This window comes from Perna viridis, chromosome 1, assembly GCF_037379345.1.
Source record: "Perna viridis isolate PV_CMFRI_1.1 ecotype Kerala chromosome 1, ASM3737934v1, whole genome shotgun sequence".
Classification (NCBI taxonomy): domain Eukaryota; kingdom Metazoa; phylum Mollusca; class Bivalvia; order Mytilida; family Mytilidae; genus Perna; species Perna viridis.
Window position 1 is genome coordinate 53,147,172 of NC_142445.1, and position 27,345 is coordinate 53,174,516.

Below are 27,345 nucleotides of genomic sequence, written 5' to 3' on the forward strand. Positions count from 1 at the left end.
AAAATGATTTTGTAATATTAAAAATTCATTTTCTAATATTACAAAGTATTGATTTTTGTCCACTTTGGCTTGCAATGGATACGTTTAATAAAAAAAAGGATCACACTTAGTCCTACAGCGTAAGTGGTTGGAATTCCGTTCCTCCATACCCAACCTCTTACTTCCGAGCACCATATTGCATACCGCAGGTCCTGACGTTCTTTGAAATCGACAGAAATATTTACCATTTAAAACTTGTTTTTACAGTTTCTTTACCCTAACATGGAAAAGGTGACAACGGAAAAACAAATGATCTACCTGATGAGAAAATCCAGCAATCCTGGAAATCCTTTGCAAAAGCAGTTTAAGTATATATAACTTTATAAACCGATGTAGTTACAAAGATATGCAGAAAAACAAATTACATCAAAACATTATTATTTGTACAAGTTGACGAGGAGGGATAAAACATCTTATTCAATATGAATACACAAGTTAAAACAAAATGAAATAATAGGAAGAAGATCATGTAGGTGGAACTTCGCATATGGTTTTCAACATTTTGAATGGGTACACCCGGCTGATAAAATTACGGATTTTAATTTGAGAAACGAAAATATTTAAATTAACCAACGAATTTTCATTACCAACTTTAAGTTCGTTTTGTGAAAAATACATCATGTTCCGTAAAATTGTTGACCTAATTCAAAATGGCTGGTCACTTTGATAACTGTCCTCATTACAAATATTTTCTAGGAATTTAACTCAAAAAAAAAAAGGATTTTTAGATTCCAGTATTCTAAGTTAAAATTCTTTTATGTGAATAAAACACTTTTAAAACACATATTCACATCTGCGGTGGCTTTCAACATGTCAGATATAGGAGGTTAGGATGGCACCAAGTGAAAAATAAACAGCTTGCCAGACAACCTCTAGCATTGCTGGAGTAGGATCACACTCAGTTTTGATCGCAAAATTTGCGAAAAAATATACAAGTCCGTGAAATGTGTATCTACCAACATGCCAAATCGTCACAAGTCACCAACAGAGTCCCAGGTGTATCAATTGTGATAATATTGAACGTAAATAACAAATAAGCTATTTTTTACTATAGAATAAATACTCTAGGGTGACTGGATAGACTACCCCAGTGTATTTCGTTCAGCATTTTTCTAATCGGCGTTGTGACGTCTATTTTGCCTTTTACGGAGTGATTTGAAGTTCACACGATAAAAAAGTTGCGGGGTCACACGTCATCATGAAATTTTTGTCCACATCACGTAAAGAAAAGAAAATGCACATAAAGTATGTAGAGATCGACATAACGTAAAGATGAAACGACCTCACGTTATAAGAAAACCACTGCACGTAAAGATAAATCCACATAACGTAAATATATGTTGATATAACGTAATCATAAAACGACAGAACGTAAAGACAAAATTACAGATCGTAAAGACGAAATGACAGAACGTAAAGACGAAATGGCAGAACGTAAGTAAAGACAAAACGACATAATGTAAAGATGTTCCTACACAACGTAAATACAAAATGATCACATGTAATTATAAAACCACAGCAAGTAACTCGTAAACAAATGTGTATCTCATCAGACTGTTAAGGCGTTCCATATGTTTGACTAGGTATAAACACATGCTGATCCAATCCGACATTAGCTGTTCAATCACAGTTATCTGTACTTTCCCTGTAAAATAACAACTGCATTATATAGTAATACTGACTGTATTTATGACAACAGTATTCACATGCATTGTATAGTCAATCAAAATTGTTAACAGTTACTATAAATATTTATGTGTATGAGAGAGTAATCAAGGGAACCAAGATTCTAGCGGAAATCAAAAGAATGTAATCTAGGGACAAAGACCAGACATGGAAAACAGACATACACAACAAAGAACATAAAGTAACTAAAATCATACATACAAAGTAACAAATTCAAATGAGCAACTCGGACTCCTCTAGAAAAAACTGGGAGCAAAGCGCTAGCTTGCACTGCATTATACATTTAGGAACAGACCTATATAAATTTCAGACTTCAAATCTTGTTTTTGACAGCTGTAGATTTATTCTTAAGTATGTAGTTTACATATTTGTTGTTAATGTTATATAGAAGTTATAAAACATTTGTTCCTAAGTTTGACTGGTGCTTTTGTGTTATATACATATAAAGATGCATTTAGCAATGTTTCAGTGTTTCAATTTAATGTATTATTAAAACTATGGAAACATTTCATTAAGAAATGTTCTAGATATTGACTTTAGCAGAACATTAAGACGCTGACCCCTAGACTACTACATACACGTTTGTAGACAAATTTATTTTTCGGGGGATTAAATGCATTTATAATACATTTGGATATTCGAATATTTAAGCGGATATTCATTTTATATTATAGAATGCTGCTTGAATTCAGTAATTTTGGACAGCCGGAGTGCGGGACTGTAAAAGAGATTAGTATTTTGGGGACATTTAGTTGATATATGTTTGTATAGTTTATTAAAAGAGGTCACCGTGCCTGATAGTATCAGTATGAACGAGGTCACTGTGTCTGATAGTATCGGTATGAACGAGATCACCGTGCCTGATAGTATCAGTATGAACGAGGTCACTGTGTCTGATAGTATCGGTATGAACGAGATCACCGTGCCTGATAGTATTGGTATGAAAGAGGTCACCGTGCCTGATAGTATCGGTATGAACGAGGTCACCGTGTCTGATAGTATCGGTAGGAACGAGTCACCGTGCCGGATAGTATCGGTATGAACGAGGTCATCGTGCCTGATAGTATCGGTATGAACCAGATCATTGTGCCTGATAGTATCGGTATGAACGAGATCACCGTGCCTGATAGTACCGGTATGAACCAGATCATTGTGCCTGATAGTATCGGTATGAACCAGGTCACCGTGCCTGATAGTATCGGTATGAACCAGGTCATTGTGCCTGATAGTATCGGTATGAACGAGGTCATCGTGCCTGATAGTATCGGTATGAACGAGTCACCGTGCCTGATAGTATCAGTATGAACGAGGTCACTGTGCCTGATAGTATCAATATGAACGATGTTTGTTTGTTTGTTGGGGTTTAACGCCCGAGCAGCAATATTTCAGCTATATTCAGGCGATGAACATGAAGTGGATGATAAAATGAACATGAAATGATGATGAAATGAAAAATGGGACGGGACACAAGGATAATGGGGTCGACAAATTTTGATTGCCACTGGAAATGGGGAGAAGTGGGTAGAGTCGGGCATTTTAGTCTCCTGTGGCGGAGCCCTATGGTTCCTACTCCGGGAGAATACCACAGTAGAGTTCTTTAACGTGCGAGGAACGTGGCATCTTTCCCAACACGGTGCACCACTATGGTTTGCGGTCAGGTTTTCCGTATTATAGCCTGACAACCCCAGCATGTAACACACCAGGGGTACTCCATTCTACCACCTGGGGCACACAACCCAGTTGCTCTGTGGGCAGAGCACCCTAGCCCCCGGTTAAGGATTTGCGCACTTTTCAGTCGTCCTTTAACGACAAGCTTAACGCTGCTGCAGGCCTACTCTTTTGACACCCGGACCTGCACGGGTCATCGGTATGAACAAGGTCATCGTGCCTGATAGTATCGGTATGAACGAGTCACCGTGCCTGACAATATCAGTATGAACGAGGTCACTGTGCCTGATAGTATCAGTATGAACGAGGTCACCGTGCCTGACAGTATCAATATGAACGAGTCACCGTGCCTGATAGTATCAGTACTTCGTCTTTGTGTCTTATTTTCATAGATAATTATGGCAAGTTTCGCAAATAAATGCTTTATGTTCGTTTGAACGAAGTGAATTTAGAACATAATATTATAGGTACGGGTTGCATACATATGGCAAGCCAAAGTGGACAAAAATGAGCATTTTCTAATATCAAAAAATGATTTTTAATATTACAAATTCAATTTCTAATATTACAAATTAGATGTCTTGTATCACAAAACACTTTTTTCATTTTTTAATATTAAAAAATCAATTGAATTTCTAACATTAAAAAACTATTTTTGAATATTAGAAATTGATTTAGAAAATGGATTTGTCGTATTCAATGACGAGTTTTTAATATTAGAAAATCATTTTGTAATATTAAAACATGTGACTGATTTTCTAATATTACAAATTCAATTTGTAATATTACAAAATGTGTGATATTTTATTTTATTACTAAATCAGGAATTTGTAATATTAGAGAATGAATTCTTAATATTAGAAAATGACTTTGTAATATTAGAAAATGAATTTGTATTATCAGAAAATAAGTTTTCTAAAATTAAAAAATGATTTTTTAATACTACAAATTAGATTTCTAATATCACAAAACACTTTTTAATATCAAAAATTCAATTGAATTTCTAATATCAAAAAACGTTTTTTTTTAATATAAGAATTTGATTTTCTAATATTAGAAAATGGATCTGTCGTATTCAGTTGCGATTTTTTAATATTAGAAAATTATTTTGTAATATTAAAAAAATTTCTAATATTACAAATTCATATTTCAATACATCCTCCCACGTCAGGGTTTTGAGTCCACCCTCGCTTCCTCAAACCCCTGACATCGCTCATTCATATTTAGCGGGTATCGTCCAGCGCCATCTAGTAAGTTACATTAATTTAACCCGGATCTAAAATCCAATCAAATCACTCGTAATAGAAACTCTTCGATATAACCTACAAAATGGCTACATACACGTAACGTCATTTTTGTTTCACTACAGACTAAACAGAATCTACAGTTATCATTTTTTGTCATATTGAATCATTTGTGACATCTTACAACTATTTGTTACTCGAATCATTGTTTACCTTTCCACGGATATTTTATGTCAAATTAATTTTCTTGGTGCTTCGCACCCGGAGAAGCAACCAATCGGAATTGGCTGGGCAATACTTGCTAAATATGAATGAGTGATATCAGGGATTTGAGCCGAGGAGCGAGGGTGGACTCAAAACCTTGACTTGGGAGGATGTTTCCAATATTACAAATTCATTTTCTAATATTACAAATTCAATTACAAAATGTGTGATATTTTATAATATTACTGAATCAGGAATTAGTAATATTAGAAAATGAATTTTTGACATTACAGTATGAATTTCTAATATTAAAAAATCTTTTCTAATATTAAAAAAATGATTTTGTAATATCAAAAATTCATTTTCTAATATTACAAAATATTGATTTTTGTCCACTTTGGCTTGCCATACATACACTTGTTTCTATCATTATCCATACGTACCCCGCATGAATTTGATGTCAGAATATAATATTTTTACTCAATGAATGATTGTAGTTTTTTTTTCAAAAAGACCCCACGATCTGGCCCCACCTCACTTATAAAAATGGTGCCTAACAAAACCTTGTGACGAGTTCTAACTATCTTGCTCTCGCAACATAACACATAGCGTCTTAGCATAAAATTTGCGTAGAACCTATTCCAATTTCGTAACTTATCATCTTGTGAGAATCCTTCATTGGTTACTATTATATTCTACTACAAATTTAAGACACGGTTGTCATACGACGATTGAAATCAAGAATGAAGCTATAGGACAGTACATGTACGTTCTACATTGCCACCTTTCACCCTCTTTGTTTACATTCACATGTATACATAACTATGTGCGTGTGCTGTGTCTTCAAGTAATGTAAGTACCAAGTGTAAGTATTTGTAAGAATCAGGCAAAATGGAAAAATCAAACATACATGTCACAACCCTACCGATCTGACAATGTAATACCAGCGGCGTGGCCGGAAATTTTAGATTATATCACCCAAGGATACGTTCTCTATTTGAAGAGACCATTATTTGATCTCTGCATCACTGGCTTTGCACAGAAATTTTTCAATAGAATGTTAGAAAAATGAGATTTTCGACAGAGTTATCTGCCCTTGAAATGTTCATTTATACTGCATTTCAATGACATTGTAACTCAAAGGTCCGGCATGATATGGAAAATCTTGAAAAATCAGTATGCATGATCCAATTTTAAACCACGAAATATCATCAAGGCATCACAGTTCACCACCAGATTAAGAATTTTTCAAAACTTATCCATCCAAAGAAATCCCCGTTTTACAAATCTGTCGAGCAAATGGCACGATCTACACTAGTCGTTTCCTGTTCACCATATATGTAGAAAGCACTTTTCACAAGTCATACGTTATCAACACGCGAACGTCGTTCAATTCGATCATTTCCGTATCAGAACCAAAAACGGCCTATCGCAGCCATTTACTCTAACGACAGACGAAAAACGCAATGAAATGGGAGATAATTCAACTTGAGTAGGTTCCCGCCTGCCTTGCAAGACAAAATTTAACCAGGTGAGAGATTCAGGCTCCTGGTAGCCTCTTGTTACTTTTAAAAACGAAAAAAGCTAGTACATTCTGAATTATGACACGAAACATGACTAAAAGAAAATCAATTTATTGAGTATTTAATTCAGAACATCAGTTCATGCTATACTGAGTAGTGGATTTTAAATGACTGTGTTGTGCTTGATTGAATTTTACTGAATGCAAGTAGAATTTAAATATTTATTTACTTGCTTATTTTTAGATTCGCCAGGGCGTGTTTAGAAATTTGTAGTGTATGTATGAGTATCTCTAGGCGGAGACACAAGAAATTTCACAAGTTCAGCCTCTGGAGGTTACATCAGAAGAGGTAGGAATTCGTTTCTTTCTCTCACTTAATGCGTGTACCAGTAGAGCATTGTGAACGTCTTGTCCATTGTGAAATTTTAAAAAAACGAGTTTTTGACTGATAGACATTGCTTTGTTTATTTTAACGGCAGGGTTAACAAGGCTGTAGCCAGGGGGTGCGACGGGTGCGATCGCACCCCCTTAAAAAAATCAATAAAAAACTCTGATTTACATCTTAGCCTGTAATTAAAGAGAAGTCATACTAGATAATGAAGTAAAATTGCTTATCAATGATCAGTTAGCACCCCCCTTCAGAAAACATGGCCACGGCCCTGGTTAAACACTCATGAGCCCATGTAATCTGTAAGTATAGGAAAACCTGAATGTGGTGTATTGCGAAATGCTATAAAGTTATTGACCATTTTGAGAGCGAGGGGAAAGGGGGGTATGGGGTTGGAATCTTAGGAAAAAAATGTTATTCATTTATTAAAAAAACTCCCCCATTAATTAACAAGACAGATTTTCAAATAGAAATATTTGCTTTTGCTTGCTGCTTAAATATAAATAAAAATATTGCTCTTGCGAAGCAAAAATTTTCATCCGAGTTGACCCTCCCCTCCCTGTGTAATGTCCTTTATTAAATATTTTTACGAGTCTCGCACAGATGGTACACGTATGATAAAGCTCACGGTGCTTGCTGATTTAGGCAATGCTTATCCCATATTTATATTTTTTAAAAATGATTTAATTTCAGCATCCTCCCAAGTCAGGGTTTTGAGTCCACCCTAGCTCCCTCAAACCCCTGATATCGCTCATTCATATTTAGCGGGGTATCGTTCAGCGTCATCTAGTGAGTTACTTAAATTTAACCCGGATCCAAAATCCAATCAAATCACACGTAATAGAAACTCTACGATATAACTTACAAAATGGCTACACATAACGTCATTTTTTTCAGTAAAGACTTTAAACAGCATCTACAGTTATCATTTTTGCTCATATTGCATCATTTGTGACATCATACAACTTTCAGTTACTATATCGGATGGTCCATTACCTTGTATTATTGTTACCTTTCCACAGACATTTTATGTTAAATCGATTTTCATTAGTGCTTCGTCCCGGGGAAGCGACCAATCGGAATTGGCTGGACGATACATCACTAAATATGAATGAGTGATGTCAAGGGTTTGAGGGAGCGAGGGTGGACTCAAAACCCTGACTTGGGAGGATGTAATTTCAGAAGTAACAAGCTTTCTGATTGGATAAAAAATTGTCCATCATCTCATAAACTAAATTTTGTAAAGTGACTGTGAAGTCATCAATCTTTTTTATGATTTGATACAATTACAGTCTAAAATTAAATTATAAAGAATGACTGTTATATTTTTTTCGGTTTTTAAAAATAACCCCATGCAATCAATTACTGTGGTGCATATATCAAGATTGAAGTCATCACTACAGAAGTTTTATGGTCGTCATCATGAACTCGTGGATCGTTTTGATGTATCCATCAGAACCATGAAAACTGATTTATTCAACGGGTCATAGTTCACCTTTCCTCGTTTGTCTACCCCGGACTTGACTTTTTATGAGCAACTCGGCGGGTGTTTCTAGAGAAGCAGAGGACGCTTACCCTACCGGTGAACCTGGTCCATGCTCCCAGTTTTTAGTGGAGTTCGAGTTGCTCATTTACTTTTGTTGCTTTGTATGTATGATTTTAGTTACTTTATGTTCTTTGTTGTGTATGTCTGTTTTCCATGTCTGGTCTTTGTCCCTGGATTACATTCTTTTGATTACCGCTATAACCTTGGTTCCCTTGATTACTCTTTCACATTTGAAAATAACCTGTTAGGCCGGTTGTTTAGTTTGCACCACATGATTGAGGTTATTTCTTTAAAAATTTAAATGATATAACAGTCATTCTTTAAAAAGATAGAATATGTTCCTTTGTGCTATTTTTGGCTGAATCGTGAGGTGTAATAAAACCACACGACGACACCCCTTGACTGAATCATCAAATACTTTCTAGTTATCACAAGCAAAAGGCAACATATGATCTGAAAACACATAGTAAACATGTTTATCATATTATGTTTTTCGTATGTTTAGGACCACCATGAACATATTTTTCTGACCGTTGAATTATTTCATGAAAACAATTCAATGAAATCGTAAACGATTTAATTTATAAAAAGAGTATGATTTTCATATGATTCACTTAAAAAGCAAACATGTCTACCATACAGGTCCTTAACATTATGTTTCTATACATTTTAAAGCATATTAAAACATATGTTGCAATTTTCATGTGTATTTTTATGTCGTTGTTATACAACCTCAGGACAGTTGTACAGTAAATAAAAAAATGTGTGCTATTTTTAGCTCGCCTTGACAAAAGAGTCCACGCACTTCCCGTGTCTGTATTCTGTAAAATAAATGTTTTATTCAACTATTTAAATACCACTTGACCAGTTTGACCGAACTTGGCAGAAGTGATGTTCGAGTGGCCATTCATAAACGATCCACTTTTGTTTTGCAATGATTAAACAAGATGGCGTTACTGGCCTTAGGATCCACTATATAGATGTATGTCACTGCAGATAAATATATGACGATTTGTGGAAATAAAGCTATATTGAGACACTTAAACAAGCAAATCTAACATTTTTTTCCAGTGAAAAGTATATAATTTTCAGATAAAGTAAGCCGGCATGGTATTATTGTAAAAGAGTGTACCTTTTTCTGCTCATTTGTTCATGATTCTAATTTTTCAAGTTCGTGCGAAATTTTGCGTTTTTGAAAAAAAAACACAACCAGTTGGTGCAGGGAAGTGAACCCAATCCGGCGAGGACCTGAATATTTCCAGATAGCTTAAAGCATGCATTTTACACCCCTTTACCTTCATAAGTATTGCATCTATTTATGTACGAATGCTCCAATACCCACAAGCAATATTTCCACAAGTTTCGGCTATTGATTTTTAAGTTTTACAAAAGTAGACCAGGTCAACATTATGCACGGAACAGTGCACCTCAATCCCGTCCTATTAATGCAACCTTAACAGCTTCTCATTTGCCGAGTTTTCAAGTTAAACATGCAAGAACTTTTTCAAAACCTAATGGGATTGTTGACTGCACTGAAACCTAATGGGATTGTTGAGTACACTGAAACCCTTTTAAAATTTGATAATCCACTAAGGTGGCTTACGTGCATTATGGCTGCACTAAGATTTTCCACTAAAACCTCTTGGAATACATTTGGTTGACTATTTGGTTCTTCCTCTATTATTCATATTATATGGTGAGCTTTCAGACTGCCATGAGCCCCTAGCTTAATGTTATGCTGGTTGAAGGCTTTCTATTCATATAGGCAATGTTAGGTAGAATTTTACTTATTCCTGACATTTTGCGAAACATTTGTATTTAGAACCATTATGGTTTCAAAAAGTACGTTGTAGAGCAACTTTTTTATGCAGTACAAATGTAAAAAGGGTTTTTGGTAGGAAGACGAAACCTTTCCTACTCAGCGATATTATGAAGCTCATATTTGCAGTACGTTGTAGAGCAACTTTTTTATGCAGTACAAATGTAAAAAGGGTTTTTGGTAGGAAGACGAAACCTTTCCTACTCAGCGATATTATAAAGCTCATATTTGCAATTTCCCACGCAGATTAATATTATATGGCGAAATAAAAATAGGCGAGAGTCGTCCTAATACGTCACCTAAGCATGGACGGTATCATGTAATTATAGAATAGATACTTTTCTATCCTATGAAGTAGAACGCCATCATTAAAGCTAGAACACCTGGTAACTTATGTTGTATCCAATATACTAAAGGCTCATGTTATATGACTGCTAATAACTGTGATTGCGGATATATGTTGTCAAAATGGTTATTATTGTCCGTAAAGTTGTGAACATTTTGAAGAGGAGGCTGAGGGGGGAATACTCAATTTGGTATTTTCAACTTGCTACAAGTATTTGATAAACTGGGGATACTTTTTAATTCAATTTTAAGTGTTTCTAAATCTCCTGGACCAGACTGGCCTGGAAGTATCTTTCTGATTCACTACGTACCATTCTGCTAGCTTACATAGAGGATGTATGAAGTTACAATTTAAAAAAAAAACAATTGGAAGGACCAGAACAAAGGGCGATCTGTAAGTAGGTCAGAACGTCAACACAGCAGCTAAGTTACTAGTCTGATATACACTGAGTTCTTCGGTCAGGTATCCTGAAGGCTTGGCTCCGCCACCAACGCTAGTTAGTTACTGCTAAGTACTTCACTGACCGAAGCCCAGTAGGGCCATTCGAGACCCATAACCTAGTACTCAAGGTAGAAAAAAACACCAATATCAGATTTTCATAAGACATAAACACTACTCGTAAAAAATAACAAAACTCTTTATAGTGTACAATACTAATTTTTACATGAAGATGCAAAAAAGCCTCATCTCCCGTGAAAAGGACACAATTGTAACAGCTCATTTTTGAAAGAATTTACTTTCATGTACCTAGAGATTGGATCAATTATAAGTTTCAAAATATAGATTCTGAATAAAATTCTTAAAATTAATTTAATTATTTTCTTCAAGTCATATTGTTAATTTTCATTAGATTTTTTCTATAATTGATCAACGTATTACATAACATCATTGTTATAGAACTCTTTGCTGTAGTCAACTCATAAATAGACGTGTTGTTAATTTCCATTTTTTTTCAAGGTAATACCATTATAATGAAGACATTAGTGCTCAGCTTAGTTCTTGGTGTTTTCCTAATGGGATCCATAGTAAGTGGCTATTTATATTTACATTCACTGTTTCTCTGTAAATATTCAACGTCTGAAAATAAAAAGTGAGCAGTATTATTTAGACAGTATATAACGTAAGAAAAAAAATAATAGATAAGTTTTAATATTTCTCATTATTTTTCCCTTTTTGTTGTGTATCTTGTAGACTGGTTTTGAGGGTAACAATGATTGCGGAATTTTGTTAGGGTGTTACAATGAATGTTCTGGTGACTGCTCGTTTGAAGTGACGTGGAAAGATTTGAGTGATAAAATACAATTCAGTATTAAAGCTGAAATACCGTCTTTGTCAGCTGATGGAGACTGGGTTTCCCTCGGGTTGTCCGATGACAAACAAATGGTAGGTACATGTTACCGATTAGTTGTCTTTGGCGGTTACATGCAAGACAGTTGTTGGTTGTTAAAATTATTTTTTTATACTGCAGCTGTTAACCTGCAACTTTACGAAATGTGGATTTTTGTCGAACTTACCATTAAAGTCAATTCATGAACTGAAAGTTTCTTTTTGGTGTTTTGTTTTTCTCAATAATTCAGTTAAAAGGCAAAGACGCGTCAAATTTTTAACAAAATATCTTGAATTTTCAAATTGTTATCTTGAATTTTCAGGAAACTACATTAAATGTTCAAGAAACTTTCTTGAATTTTCAAGAAAAAAAAACGAAAAAAAAATGCGTGGCCGCTTCTCGGCTTCCGTAGAGATTACATCCAAATTTAAATTATTAGAATGGACGTGCAAGTTTGTCCTCTTATTATTTTAATGGTATATCTGGAAACTTGGAAATTAGGTTTTCAACTTAATTAATTTCTACGAAAGTACTGGTTGACACACTGATACTTATCAGTTCTATTTTATTTATAGGGAAATGATAAAGTCTTAGACTGCATCACTGATGGAACTAACACATTTATACAACATTCTAATAACCCAGGCAAGTGGAATGAACATGTTTCTGCTGTAAGTAGAGAGTGTAATAAGTTGACAAGGAATCAAAACTATTGTAACTAAATAAATATATTTCTTAGAAATTTTGCAACTGAACTATTACCATTGAAACAATTGTGATTTTAACGAATATCAATGACCCATCATGCTGAAAAGGTCATGAAATATTGTAGCATTATCACAATACATTTATACATAATGTGAGGCAGGTGTAATCTGTAAGAGGACGAAGTTGAATATATTCATTTATTTTTTAAAAATGATAATGACTTTTATATTTTTACATAAAAAAGGATTTATTTTTCTTCATAATTTTACAAAACTTCAAGACGCGAGCAATATTCATTTAGTGTTGTATAAGATACAAAACTAAAAATATCCTTGCTTTATATTACACTTGGTATTACAAGCTAACTTCCTGACAGACCGAGATAAGTGCTTCTAAGATCAAAGGTTGAATTCGCATTGATTATCATTATGAAAACTTCGTCCTCACCTCTATGATTTAACATCCCAGTTAGCAGTTTAATTTTGACGAAGTTGAGTAAGATGTAAAGTAAAAATACTAGAATATGTTTATGTTTCAATATTGTATTTTAATGCTGGACATGTACACTTCTCAACTAAACTGTGATATATTTGGAGACTCAGATCCACAAATAGTCATACATCGATATATCCAAATTTGAAGCTAGTCCAGCAACTTAAAAATTTCCATGTCATAAGCCATGTAGGATACAGAATGAAGCAGAAGTGATTAAATATACAAAATTCTACATACATTCTACGATCGAATTCAAGTTTTCAGAAATCTGGTGAGTGGACCATGAAAACTGTCAATAACATATGGTTTCGAAATACGAAATTAAGTGAAAATCAAAGACTGAAGTCTTCAAAGTCGCTGAACTGATTATGGCTTGCTTTCAACATCCGAAATGGCACGAATGCGACATGCTCTAAAATCGGGTGACTTCCGCTAGAAGTTTGGTTCCCTTGATATGATTACTCTTTCGTAAGCGTGGTGACCCGAATGTTTTTCAATCACAACAACAAGAGGTTACCAGGAAGTGCGGGTAATTTTCTCTCAATTTTTTAGCGATCTTTGGATCGCTTATGATATTGACCAAGGAACCAATTTTGGAACCGGATTAAACAACTGGCAATGGCTCTTTGTATCGGGGCCCTGATAATGTATATGACCTATATGTAGTCAATTGAAACGAGACTCTGTGTCTGAATCGGAAACTGGGTAGTGTTCAGTGCTAACCGATCATTTCATCTTCCCGTTCTCATACAAGCAAAAACACACATAGAACACATATGTATGATATTTTTAAGAGGTACATTTTGATCTCGTTTGAAGCTAGAACTATGAAGCTAAGGCGATAAACACGGCACCGATCGGCAGGTTAATGATGAGTAATAATATATAATTATGCAAATCACATGCGAATGTAAAGTACTGAAACTAGGTATAATCAGACAACATAAATTATTTTATTTTTCAATAAAATATGTTTAGCGACTTGATAAGATTTCTTATATAATATAGTTTGATAAAGATATGAAAACTTTATATTTTAAGAAATGCCCTGTTCGTCTAAATGCACATTATATGATGCCTAAATTCTTAAAACGTTCCATCGAAACCCTTTGGGCTGTTTAGAAGTAAGTACCCTTCAGACATTTGTGGAAGGACACAGGTTAATACCTATATACCTCTGTAAGGGTATATTGAATTTGATTCTTTGGAAATTACGTTTTTCTTTCTTTTTTTTGATTAGAATCCAACATGGATCACAGCTATTACTAAGTCGTATGCCAATAATGTTTTAACATGCAGTTTTGATGTAATGAAAAATAATCAAGCAGGGATTGATTTTGATACAGACTGGTTTTTACTGCTGGCTAGAGGCGCCTGGAACGCTAATACAAGTAAGAACCATAATGTTTTAAAAATGATAAAATACTGTAGTATTATTTACAAATTGAGCAGAATATGTACCAAATGAACAGGTAATATGGGATTTTATGGGGCATTTATAAGATAAAATATGATGTAGTAACTGTAAATTCTAGAAACATGAAATTTAGATCAAGGCTTTTCACTACTGCATAATTTGTAAATAGACATTTGCGTTTTCCCTCCACAAAGTTAATGATAAAAGAAATAAAAAAATGTTCGATATCGATTAAATATTGCCAATATGCATCTTATTCGTAATACAGAAAATGGAAAAAAATAAATTAAAAAAAAATATATAAAGGCAATTAAATGAACAAAAAAGATTGCTTAGAATTCTAAAATAAACCTTTTTTTATTAAACGAATAAGCTTCCGGTATAAATGTAGTTCCAAAGGTAGTCATAAACTACCACAAGGCCAATGAATATTAAAATAGGATTTTTAACTTTCATATCTTATACTTTACAAAAATTTTAAAAAGTTCTTTAGAAATTAGTTATTAATACAAAATGAGGAAGGACCTATGATTATTGACCTGATGTATAGGTGTATTTTGTAAAACACACTCTCTCCGAGATGCTCTATTTGATGTCAAATCCGGGTATAATGAAAAGAGGAAAATTACAGCAATGTGAAAAAGTCTGATCTTGTTAATCTGTCATGACACAATTAAGCACATATTTTTTATCATACGAAATGCATGATTTTAAACATTTTAGCTTCCTTGGTGCAAAAAATAACATATAATAACATAAAAACCCAGATAAATGCTACGATTCCCAAGGGGTCAAAACACTACAGATAAATCATTAAAAGGAAGCGAGTTTGGTCGACAGTTGTGGTTTGAAAGTACTTCATTCTCCTCATAAACTTCCTATTTAGTTTAGGGTAACTTTAAATCCTTTTTTGTATTAATTATTAAGAAAAGAAAGTTTTAAAGGTTTAATTTACAAGAAATGGAAGGGTGTTTCCTGAACAAATCAATTTTTTTCTTTATCTGCCTGAAGCAACGATGCATTAGTGTTATTTAAATATTTTAAGTTTAAGCGCTGTTTCAATTGCATTGATTTTTCTGATGTATTCTTTGCAGATTCCAAAAAGAAACACACCACATTTCCTGGAATCTCAGGTTCCAAAGCAGATTTTAAGAAATTTCAAGTTCTTGGTAGTGCTCCTCAAAATATAATGCTTAAATTACACGGTAAGTAATATAATTATACTAAAACAGGTTTACTTCATTGTATTAAGTACCAGCCCATATAAAATTCAGACGCTGTCCATATTATAGTGATTCATGGTGAAGAGAAACCCATCAAACAAATAATGATTTTTCAATCTGCAAATGCTATATTAACGTAACAGTTCGTTCATATTCAGATCTGTACTTTCGAGAAAATCATACATTTATCCCACTAAAATCAACCGAATCAAACAAAAGCACGAACTATAACTCTTGCAATTTGCTAATTTCATGTACAATCTATATAAATTTTATCTCAAAAGCACAACCCCTAAATGAAAAACCAAGACTGGTTATGTGATCTGTAATGGTTTCTAAACAAAGATACAAAACTGAATTCGGTGGGTTTTTTGATGAATCCTGTCTAATTTTTATAAAGACTGATACTTAATAGTATTGCAGAGCAAGATATTCCTTCACACAGAAAGTGGGAGAGCAATTTCTAAAAATAAATATATGGTGTCCATTCTTGATACTGATTTACTGGTACCTGAAACTGTAAACAAAGTTAAAATTCACACCCGTGTACTACCAAAGAATGGCTATATTTGTATTATGTTGCAATGGCAAAGAACATTGTCTAAATCACATCAGATATGAAAAAATCCATAATCAGCGAAAATTGCAACTTCTTGCAAAATATGTGTGCCAGAATTGATGTAATTATGATTAAGATGGATTCATGGAATCTGTGCATGTGCAAGTGTAATTTGTTTATCAGCTGAGGATAGATCATGTCTACTAGAAATGGGAATATGTGTATAGGAAGACAAAACTCCGAGTGGGGTTTTTTGTTTTTTGTTTTTTTATTTTTTTTGTTTGTTTTTGTTTTGTTTTTTTGTTTTGTTTTTATTTATGGTAAGAGCATATACATGTAACGGATTTGGAGAACTGTATAGTCTTGTCCTGATGAAGAATGACATATTACTTACCCACAATACTCATTGGATCAGCTATCATTGTTACATACATATCCGAAAGAGCAAGATTCACAATAAATATTGACTGAGTCTGTCGTAACTCCTTTGTCTCTGCGACAACCACTAATATGAGAACATTTCCACAAGTACCTATAAACGATGCCATAGCTAATATAACAATACAAGTAATAGCTAATGCAGAATAAAAATCAGAGTTGTTTGAATTCGTAATGATTGTAGAACTATTATAAAACTTCATTTTGTCTCAATTTGTGTGTTCTTTTGGCTGCTTCGATTTTGTATCTGATAACTAAGTGCCTTAATACTACTAAATATCTTGTCGTTAGTAATCGACTCATGAATATCATTATAGATACTGATTTTCTCAATACATGTATAGTGATGGCAATGGGTATACTATTCTTTGTACTTTTTTTCCGACGCAGTGGGTATGTTTTCGCTTTTTACCCTTTGACCTTAAAGACGCTCTTCCATGAAAACGCAAGTCATCTGATCACAATCCTCTTTCCCGATTGGCCAAATACGGATAACTTGGTTGCGTTGGAATAAAAAACTATAGAAAATTGAAATTGTGTGTCATGTGTTATTTCCTGAATGAAATGTAGAAAATAATAGGTAAAAAAACAGATTTTACTGCGTCGGCTATCTTTTTTTTAAAGATAGTACTTGTTATACAATAGATATTTATTTATTAGGTTGTATGTTGATATAAACTTGGATTTTGTGTACCAATTTTGTTATTGATATGGGTTTCTACACTAATATTGGCATGAATTCTGTGCATCAGCTTTGATGTGATTTTCAAGTTGATTTACTATAACCCCATAGTGGGGATAAATAGTGATAGGAGTGTAGGTCCAGTCCGTACTTCCTTCCGTTACGCAGAGGGGGTACCCATCCTCCTCCTGCATCACTGAATTGAATTATGTCTCACTCTCTTTTTGGAGCGACATATCGTTTTTGGCTTGTCCGTGCGTCCATCACAAAGTTTGTCAGCGCAACTCCTCTGAAACTACTCGATCGAATTTTACGAAGCTTGGTATGTAGCAAGATCATCATATGTAGTTGTGCATATTACCAGGAAATTCTGATACCCCATTTTTTGTAGGAGTTATGCCCTTTAAACTTAAAAATTTGCCAAAACTTCTCATAAATTACCTTGTCAGCGCACTTGCTCTGAAACTACTGAACCGAATTTTACGAAACGTAGTATGTATCAAGAACATCATATGTAGAGCATATTACCAGGAAATTTTGTTACCCCAATTTTTGTAGGGGTTATGCCCCTTTGAACTTAGAAATTTGCCAAAATCCTCATAAACCATCTTGTCAGCGTAACTTCTCTGAAACCGCCTTTCAATAGAATCTTATGAAGCTGTTCTGTGGACGTAGTGGATGTTGCAAGTGGATCAAGTTTGCGGGACGGGGGAGCATACGTTGTTGGATACAAAAACTCTTTAATTTAATCAAACCTTCACTGAATTATCACTATTTTAGATTTTTATTAAAGTCGATTTGGAGGTTTCACATAGCAAAACATGTCATTTATGGATATGGAGACACGGTGATACCATTCTCTTACCCGTTAGTCCTCCTTGACCACTGAATGAAACCTGATGACTTTACTTTCGTAGAATCTCTATATCATGGTGATATTAGCATAGATTTGTCTTACACTGTTGCATTGGTGTAATTACATGTAACTATGTTTTTTTAAACGTCCTTGGCTACACTTACGGGTTACCCCGGTATTAGTGTGATTGTATTTTAAATATATTTCAGAATGTACGATTTACTGTTATTGTAATTAATTCATCAGAATTTACTTGTAATTATGTTGTATGATGGTGGCAGCATGAATTCTGTGTATCAGTATTGACGTATTTGTAATTGAACTTATTTATCAGATTATACCATATAATATTGAGTTTAATTATAACTTTATTAATCAGGTTGTATGATGATAGCAGCATGGATTCTGTGTACAAGTATTGGTGTAGTTGTGGCAAGATACTATAAACCTGTTTGGTTGGAGGAAAAACTTCTTGGAGAAAAAGTCTGGTTTACAGTAGGTTAATCTATCATCTTTAAGATCCATAATGAATTTAATATTAAGTATATATTTTCCTTTTGGTTAATTAACATTTTTATGGGTCCTGATTTGTTTGTTACTGGTGTTTTGTTAATGTATGAGGTTTCATTTGAGTCTTTTTTATTTATTCATCAATGAGTAAAATTGCAAATAACAAAAAAATCCTTTGAATGTCAGTAAATATATAATCTGATATAAATCTTTGCTAAGGAAGACGCGTTAGGTTTATGTAGATGCTCTGAAAACTGAATGGTTAAAAAATCTGTCGGAAGTGACGTATTTCGGAAATGATATATGCAGTTAGGAAGGTATTGTTTTGACCTTTCAACGCAGGCGCAGAGTTTGTTATATGAAGTCTCACATATTCCAATTGGTCGATACATCCGGGATATAAGAACATAGCTGTGCATCAGATCTTAATTGAGTACAAATAGGGCCGTCCCTCATAAACCTTAAAATGTTATACAAATCTGATAATTCCTTAAGTATAATCGACAAAACACCAAAGCATCAAATCAGGAGAACAGACACATGGGAAAAACGTGAAAACAGGAACTCAACGGAGACGTCCCAAATTAAAAAAATATAACATCAAATGAAATGGTATATTAAAACTAAGGATAAAAAAACAAAACACACAAAAATTTAAAGCATTTGCAATATAAACTAAGTGAACACACAAAAATAGGAGAGAGATCGGTTGCCCCGGAAATAAGAATTTCCTGCTTCGCCAGCGACAATCGTCACGTTGCAAGTGAGTAAAATACGGTCAGTGTCAGTGGGTTGTCATTCCAGTAAGGTGTGCAATCCAGTCGAAGTTATCTTTCCTCATCTCAACTTTATAACAGTCAACCACTGTGGTGACGACAGGGGTGATATCAAGAAAGACTGCAAATAAAATATCAAAAAGTAATTTCAGACATACATAATATAGAAGAATTCGTGTTTGTGATAAACTTTGGGCTTAAGTAGAAATGTACTTTGGTAGACCCTTTGTTAATTAATTCATACCCCTTATCTTTTAAATAGTTCCTGAATCGATATTTTTATCTTGTCTATTTATTAAACAAATATTTTTTTTGCTCCAGATTCACAGAACCATCATGATATTTGCGGTGCTGTTTTGTATTGCCGGCTTTGTCATAATATTCGTAGAGAAAACAACTTTTGTGGAGGTATTTTAGTTTCAGTCCATATAAAGTTCAGACACTGCCTGAGGTACAGGTGATTCATGGTCTACAAACACCCACCGAATAAACAATATTTTTTTCGGTCTTCAGATGTATATTTTTATGTTACAATAGTTTTTTCTGCTCTCAAATTTGTATTCTTGAGAAAACCATACATTTATCTCAAGAAAATCAAGAACAATAACTTTTGCTAAGTGCTAATTTCATGTACAATATATATAAATTTTATCGCAAAAGCGCAATACCTAAAAGAAGAACAAATTCTGGTTATGTATCTGTAACTGAATAAGAAACAAAAGTGAATTCGGTGGGTTTATCACCTCCTCCCTGATATTTTTTTTTAAAGTTAATCATTCAAGGTCTAAAATGAACTTTAAAATGACCCATCAAGATGTAGACTATTTCACTTTGTGTGGATCATTTTAAAACTGCATACAAGTATGCTTAGTAATAGTTACCATAAAAGTAATTTTTTAAAGTTTCGATTTTCTTCTACTTCGGTTGAAACATTCTGTCAGTTGACCTTAGTCCAGTAGAAGCAGTGCTTTTTGACACAAGCAAAATTTTTTAATAAAATTTTGGTTACAGTTTATGATATAAATTTATTTGAAAGTTTTCCTTTTAAAAATAGATCACACACATGATAGTAATAATGTATTTCTTTTAGGTTGTATCCGATTCTGATTTCAAGAAAGCACATCCATTTATAGGCATTATAGTCATGTGTCTCGCAATCATCCAGGTAATTGTGCACATTTTTGGTTTATCAATATTTATTTCTCCTAATTAATAATCACATTATAAAAGTATTAGTTTTTTGAAGTTCAGTTTTGTATATTGTAAGTGTTTAAGCTTGTGCGAATTTCTTTCGTTAGGAATTCAGATAAAGCATAGTGGTCATAAAATCGGTGTCTGATTATCATCATTCGGTATTGGATTCTATAACATTCTTTACTAAGTATTTGCAGTTGTTCTTTTCATTACAGTACATGGGGAAAGTCCGGCTGTGTTAATGACATAAAAATCATTTTAAAACATTACTCATTCGGACTGGCTGTAATTTACTACTTACTGTTTTTTTTTCAGCCTGTTATGGCTTTTTGCAGACCACATCCAGGAGATAAAAACAGGTTTATTTTTAACTGGGCTCACTGGCTTGTTGGCATGATTGTACATTGTCTTGCAGGTACTATTCTTTTTGCATTTTTTGCATTTTGGTTTATGTTTTTACTATAGTGGTAAGTTTAGGCTGGTTAATATTAGAAGTCTGGAACATGTTTTTGGTTATGTAAATTAGTTAAGTTTGAGATCAGAATGACTACGTAACACATGGGTGTATTACTGTAATATTTTTTTTTGCTTTAACAGACTTATTGTAAGAGTAAATGTTCATTCGTAGTGGGCACCTGCGCATATTTAGCTTACTTTAGACAAATCAGGACATTTCCAAAACGAAGATCTAACCAATCACGATGGTCAGTACTCAATTTTGGTAGTTAAGCTGTATTAGGATGCTAGCAGATGAACTAGGAAAACTGTAAGCAAAGCAACTGTCTTGATACCACCACTCCCCCATTCGATAACATGCACCTTTCGACCTCCATATTGATTTGTTCTACATCTAAAATAAATATGATGCACAATGGTAACATGTAATAAAAAGTCTGTGAAAGTTTCATGCAATTCATTTAGTGGTATAGGAGGAGTAACGGATAGGGAATGAGTATCCCATGTCCACATATGCGCACAAATAACAAAGTCCATGTTTTGCTATGTGAAACCCCCAAATTGATTCACATCAAAATCTGAAATAAATATGGTGCACAATTGGAACATGTTATGAAGATTATGTTAACGTTTCATTCAATTCCATCAATGGTATAGGAGGGGTAATGAATAAGAGATGGACCCCCATGTTCCCACATGCACAAATGAATAATTCTATGTTTTGCTAAGTAAAACACCCAAATTGATTTCAATCAAAATATAAAATAGGTGGTGCTCAATGGAAACAAGTAATGAAGGTTCTGTGAAAGTTTCATTAAATTCCATTCAGAGGTATAGGAGGAGTAACAGTTAAGAAATAGGCCCCTGTGTAACGGAAGGATGGAAGGAAGTACGGACGCCCCCATCACTATGCAACTCCACTTTGTAAATGGGGGTATGTTCGTTTTATTTTCTCCTTTAGTGCTCAACATTGTTATCGGTGTACTACTGGATGCCATGCAGCTCCCTACCTGGGTTGTCTATATTGTCGTGGTGTACGCTGTTTACCAAGTATTGATAGAGCTGTACTTAGAACTCATGGACTGCCTCTCAAAGAAGAAAAGTGAGTGTAGAAAGGTGTAAAATGATATTTCGTTATAAAAGAAATGGGGCGTTTATGATTTTAAAAGTAAATGTAGAATGAGTTCGTTCATCTTTATTGCAGATGGAGTTTGTCATTTGTTTATTTTGTATTAAGATATCCTCTAAATTATGGATTTCTACTTGTAAACTTTTGTATATAAATAATTCAAAGCTAACGGTAAGCCAGTGTCGAAGGTTAGACCTTTATATTTCTGTATATTTCCATAGAAATTTGCTTTCCTTACATCTCCGATTCACTATGCGAATTATAGAATTGAACGGTAGGTGGCTTTTAAACAAAGAATTCAAAAGGAAGCCTTAAAATTGCTGTAGATTTTACAGTACGTATGAGCTGCATGTAACTTTGCAAGTTGATGTTGTGATTATATCCTACTAGAATTTTAAGCCGTAACTCTTCTTATCAATTAAAACATCATCAACAAAAAAGAAGGAAGAAAGGTGAATTTGTTTCAGAATTTGTTTCATATGCAGTTTTTTTCTAATCATTTTGGTAACAATTGTACTATAGATGCTAAAGGTTTGCATTGACTGCGGTATAAGGTATTCTTTACATTTTTCTATGCACATAGAGCCATCACAAGCCTATGAAATGAGAGAAGATAACACAACGACAAAAAACACGGATGAAGATTCGGTTAGTATATGAATTTTATGCTATATATCAGTTTTAGAAGTTGAAATGATAAAATCTGCATTTAAAAATTAACGATTATTAAACTCTGAAACAGGAACATGTACGACAAACTCTTTCTTTGTTCCTGTCTGAAATGACACCTGAAGGGATACGTCGTTTTTCACTCAAGTACATGTAATTGAAATTTATCACAGTTACGAGCCTTTTTATTGAAAGCAATGTGTTTTTTGCTTATTATTTATGCAAATATGTTTTTAATTTTCAGCAATTTACCTTTAAGAAGATACTGCTCGGACTACATATTATCATCGTACTTGGATTTGCAGTAGCCCTGGTAGTTCTCGTAGCTATGGATCTCTCAGATCAACATAAACATAACGACTAAAGAAATTCACTTTCTATCAATACATAAAGTGAACAAAAAGTTATAAGTAATCACTTGCAATTAATTATATAACAATTAATGTACAAATATACTTTAGGTGTATCACTAAACGTAGTTGCCCATTCAATACAGAAATAATTCGTGTGTGTGTGTGTGTGTGCGTGAATCTTTTGTGAAACACGGGTAGTCACTTCAGAAAGTGTAATCAAGGGAACAAAGATTCTCGCGGAAATCAAAAGAATGTAATCCAGGGACAAAGACCAGACATGGCAAACAGACACACACAACAAAGAGCATAAAATATCTAAAGTAACACATATAAGGTAACGACAGTAAATGAGCAACTCGGACTCCACTAAAACTGGGAGCATTGACCAGGTGCACCGGTAGGGTAAGTGTCCTCTGCTTTTCTTTAAACACCCGTCGAGTTGCTCATAAAAAGTCAAGTCCGGGTAGACGAAAGAGGAAAGTAAAAACTATGACACGTTGAACAAATCAGATTTCATGGTGCACATGGATACACCGTAACGATCCACGGGTTGATGATGACGACCATAAAACTTCTCTAGGGGTGTTGACAATACTGAATCCCAAGTCATCACGTTTGTCGTATAGTTCGGTCAATAGTTTTCTTTTACCATCGAACTCTAAATGTGTATGTCAAGATATGAGGCTGACTTCACAGTGTCTGTAGTATCCGTTATCTCAAGTTCTTCGGGGTAGATGCCATGTATCAAATCCCCGAAACAAGGATTGTTCAATGATAATACGTCATCTACATAGCGGAAACAGAGATTAAAGGATATAGCACAATGATAGTCTTTCTTTCGGATTAGATTAGCTAAAAAGTCAGCCTCATAAGAGTGATCGAATAGGTTAGGTAGAGGAGCTAAATTTGTTCCCATTGGAATACCGACTATTTGTTGAAAAGCGCGTCCCCCACACTGGACAAATATGTTGTCGATAAAAAATTCCAGCGTTTGAAAACATCTTCTTCCGTATATCTTGAAGATATTTGGGATTATATTTACGAAGTGTACCGTTTTTTGTGCAGAAGTCATGATATTATATAACTACCAAAAAGAATACCAGCAGTATCATCACCATTCCACAATTTGTTTCTTGATCAGATAGTCATATCTTATTATGTGCAGTTGAGTTAAAAGTGGCAGATTCATTGTATTTACTTATTCTAAAGTTTCATAGAAATAACTGAGGGAAAATTTTGTCGACTATTTTGAAAAAAAATATTGAAAAGGATGTTTCTGATTCTCAAGAAGTAATGATCGAATCTTGTTTATTTAACTTGCACGGGTGTATCGATATGATTTGCAGTTCAGTATTATATCGCATCAAAATAAATACTAATACTCGTACAATACTGATATTATTTAAATGCATAGGCTGTCTTCTTGTAATATTGATTTCTTGAAAATGCGCTGGTCGCTTACTATTTTATCTTATTCTTGTATGATATTTTTTGATTTTTTCTGTACATTTTTTTTCATAGTTTTAAAATTAATGTAGATCTATCACCAGGCACATTGTTTAATTAAGATAATCATGTGAAGACAATTTTTTCACTAGGAGTTGCAGATTTCTTCCAACACATTTATTTTTTTTATTTTTTTTTTAAATTGTTGTTGAACAAAGAAAACAAGTGAAGACCATTTCGTTTTATTATATGATTTTACAAGGTCTTGTATACTATAAATTTAGGGTATCTTTTGTTTGATTTATCAATATTGGATATCCCGAAAACTATTCATTGCAAAAGTACCTAACTGATGCATTTAAAAGTTATGTGGTTTGGGTGGACGGGCAGACTATATAACTGTCGAACATGTCATAACATACATGTTTAAGTATAGATACCACTTAAACCAAGCACGTGTATACACTGTCCCCAGTAATATTTATTTGTCTCACGAATTAAGATTTCCTGGTCCAGAAATACAGAAGGAATGAGCAGCACAATATTTATTTCAGCATTCTATCAAACGAAAAAGAAACACCAAGTTTTGTCCTATATATTTCAAAATTGCGTCACTCTGGTTGTACTTGTATACTTGTATGTTTTTCCAGTCAACACCGGCGTATTCCAAGTCGTCTCGACAATAAACACCGTCTGGTTTTGATTTACAGCTTACATAAAAATGTTTGCCGTACAATATTGGGAATTTTTTATTGATCTAACTTTTGCAACCTTTGAAACTTGGCAACATGTACAGATTTTTTTTCTCGAGTTCAACTTGATGTATTGACATTATATATATTTCAGTACAAAAGTAAAGGAGTTTTGTGTTATCATTTTGTATACGTCTTCATTTGAATTGTCAACTAACTAGAATAAAGGCTGGTAATCTTTTCTGATATATTCGGGTAAATTGTGTCATTATGCATTTTTATTGTAATTCTGGATATGTCACTTTTTATATTCAGATATATATACTTAGTTTTTTATTATTTAAAACTTCTGTCTGCCTTTTGGGGATGTATTGACGTAAATCTACAAATTTGATGCATTATCTTTTTTATAAGTCATGATATCCTCTGGATAACTGACTCAAAGTCGTCGAGTCCACAAACGCATCTGTCTGGCTGCACCATTTTCTTAGATGTATCGCCCCTTGACCATCGCATAATCCAGTTAGTAGGTGCGTAGGGGTAACCAATCCACTACTCTATATACCCCCGCAAACGAAATTTGATGGTATATAGGTTTCACCCTGTCCGCCGTCTTTGAGTCTGTCCAAATTATTTTCTAAGCAGCTTGCAGCATTGTTATGAAACTTGATGGCGGGTTGAATTACTATATTGAGATGTGCATATTGTCAGGAATTTATGTTTGTACAAAAATTGTAGAAATGATGGCAGTTGAACTGAGGCGTTTTTTTTCACAAATCTTGCAACTTCTCCTCAACGACTGAATGAAATTCAGTGGAGATATGCATATTGTCAGGAATTGGTCATTTTCTGTTATTGTGTTGTCAACAAAAACAATACTGTTTGCTTTTTGGAGTTGGGTATTTTTGAAATGGGAGAAAATTTTGTGTCGAAAGTGTCGACTATCTACCATAAAAATTGAGTCTAATATGAATCGTATGTCCACACTGGTTCCCAACTGTACAAGGTTCAACAGGTTTCGGGGGTATAAGTCCCGTTAGGAGCAATGTCTAGTTTTTCAGGCGTCCATCGTAGCTCTTCTTGTCTGGTCAAACGTAGCACGAAGCTTCCTATGCTTACTCCGTCAATTGAACCACACCTCGTTCTAATGATGATACCGCTAATAGACCTTCGAACAGTTTCCACATCAACTGGACTAGGAAACACCTGCACCGACCTTAACAGGATACAACGTTATCTGTCAGCAGTTCTCCCTTCAGTGTGCAATCAGCTCTACATACGATTTTATCTCTTGTATACCTCATGATAGCGTTTTACCCATGACACTGTCAGCTCTCTTTGTCTGCTCCGGCAACAAAACATTCTGGTCTCTGCGATCTATTCACTATTTCTGTGCCTCATTTCCCATCTTCCGTTTTCTCTATTATTTTCTGAACTTGTATCCTCTGCCTAAATGCAATGATATCTGAATTCTTAGTGATGTTTCTTTTCCTTATATTAACTTATCGCTTATTGCCAATCACACATTTTTACAGAAGTTTAGTTAGTACGGCAGAATATCCGGACAAGATGCTTTGTATTGAAGTTCTTTTCCCACAAAGCTAGCGAGCAAGATTATTGCTAAAAGATTATGTATTATACAATGATCTTATTATAAAACAATTCTGAACTGATTCATTTTTCGTACATAAGTCTTACTATGTTACATTGCGGTAGCTCCTATCGCATATATGCACCCTTCTTGATCAGCTTTAAATAGAGCTCAGATGAAGTAAAATTTGATAGAACTTCTTTTTTTCTAATAAAATTTAGGTTAAGTGACAGACAAATGAACTATTAGGACGATATTTTGGAGATAAATTCAAAGTCGTTATTTTAAAAGTTCTACGGCCGTCAACATGACCTGACAGACACATAAGGAGTTTCAGTATCCAATGTAATAAGCAAATCCAT

General features: G+C 34.0%; 1 protein-coding gene and 1 long non-coding RNA gene across 3 annotated transcripts; one reads left to right on the forward strand and one right to left on the reverse strand.

Annotated features, from left to right (window-relative positions):
* The first annotated feature begins 4,717 nt into the window (after nt 1-4,717).
* On the forward strand, nt 4,718-25,786 carry LOC148629350 (ferric reductase 1-like). Of its 2 annotated transcripts, none has more exons than XM_088549059.1 (14): nt 4,718-4,736; nt 6,608-6,712; nt 11,420-11,487; nt 11,654-11,845; nt 12,365-12,460; nt 14,233-14,383; nt 15,504-15,614; nt 18,547-18,662; nt 19,775-19,861; nt 20,544-20,618; nt 20,963-21,062; nt 22,065-22,205; nt 22,816-22,880; nt 23,146-25,786. In XM_088549059.1, the coding sequence occupies exons 3-14, from the start codon at nt 11,434-11,436 to the stop codon at nt 23,263-23,265; spliced, it is 1,308 nt and encodes a 435-aa protein (XP_088405185.1). In that variant the 5' UTR covers nt 4,718-4,736; nt 6,608-6,712; nt 11,420-11,433; the 3' UTR covers nt 23,266-25,786. The 2 variants fall into 2 exon arrangements, with proteins under 2 accessions (XP_088405185.1, XP_088405180.1); XM_088549054.1 differs by lacking the exon at nt 4,718-4,736 and adding an exon at nt 6,237-6,372.
* Nucleotides 11,051-17,318, reverse strand: LOC148629351 (uncharacterized). Its single transcript, XR_015915961.1, has 2 exons — nt 16,586-17,318; nt 11,051-11,539 (listed from the first exon to the last, which is right to left on the reverse strand). It is a non-coding gene; the product is annotated as an uncharacterized LOC148629351 (long non-coding RNA).
* Nucleotides 25,787-27,345: the final 1,559 nt, after the last annotated feature.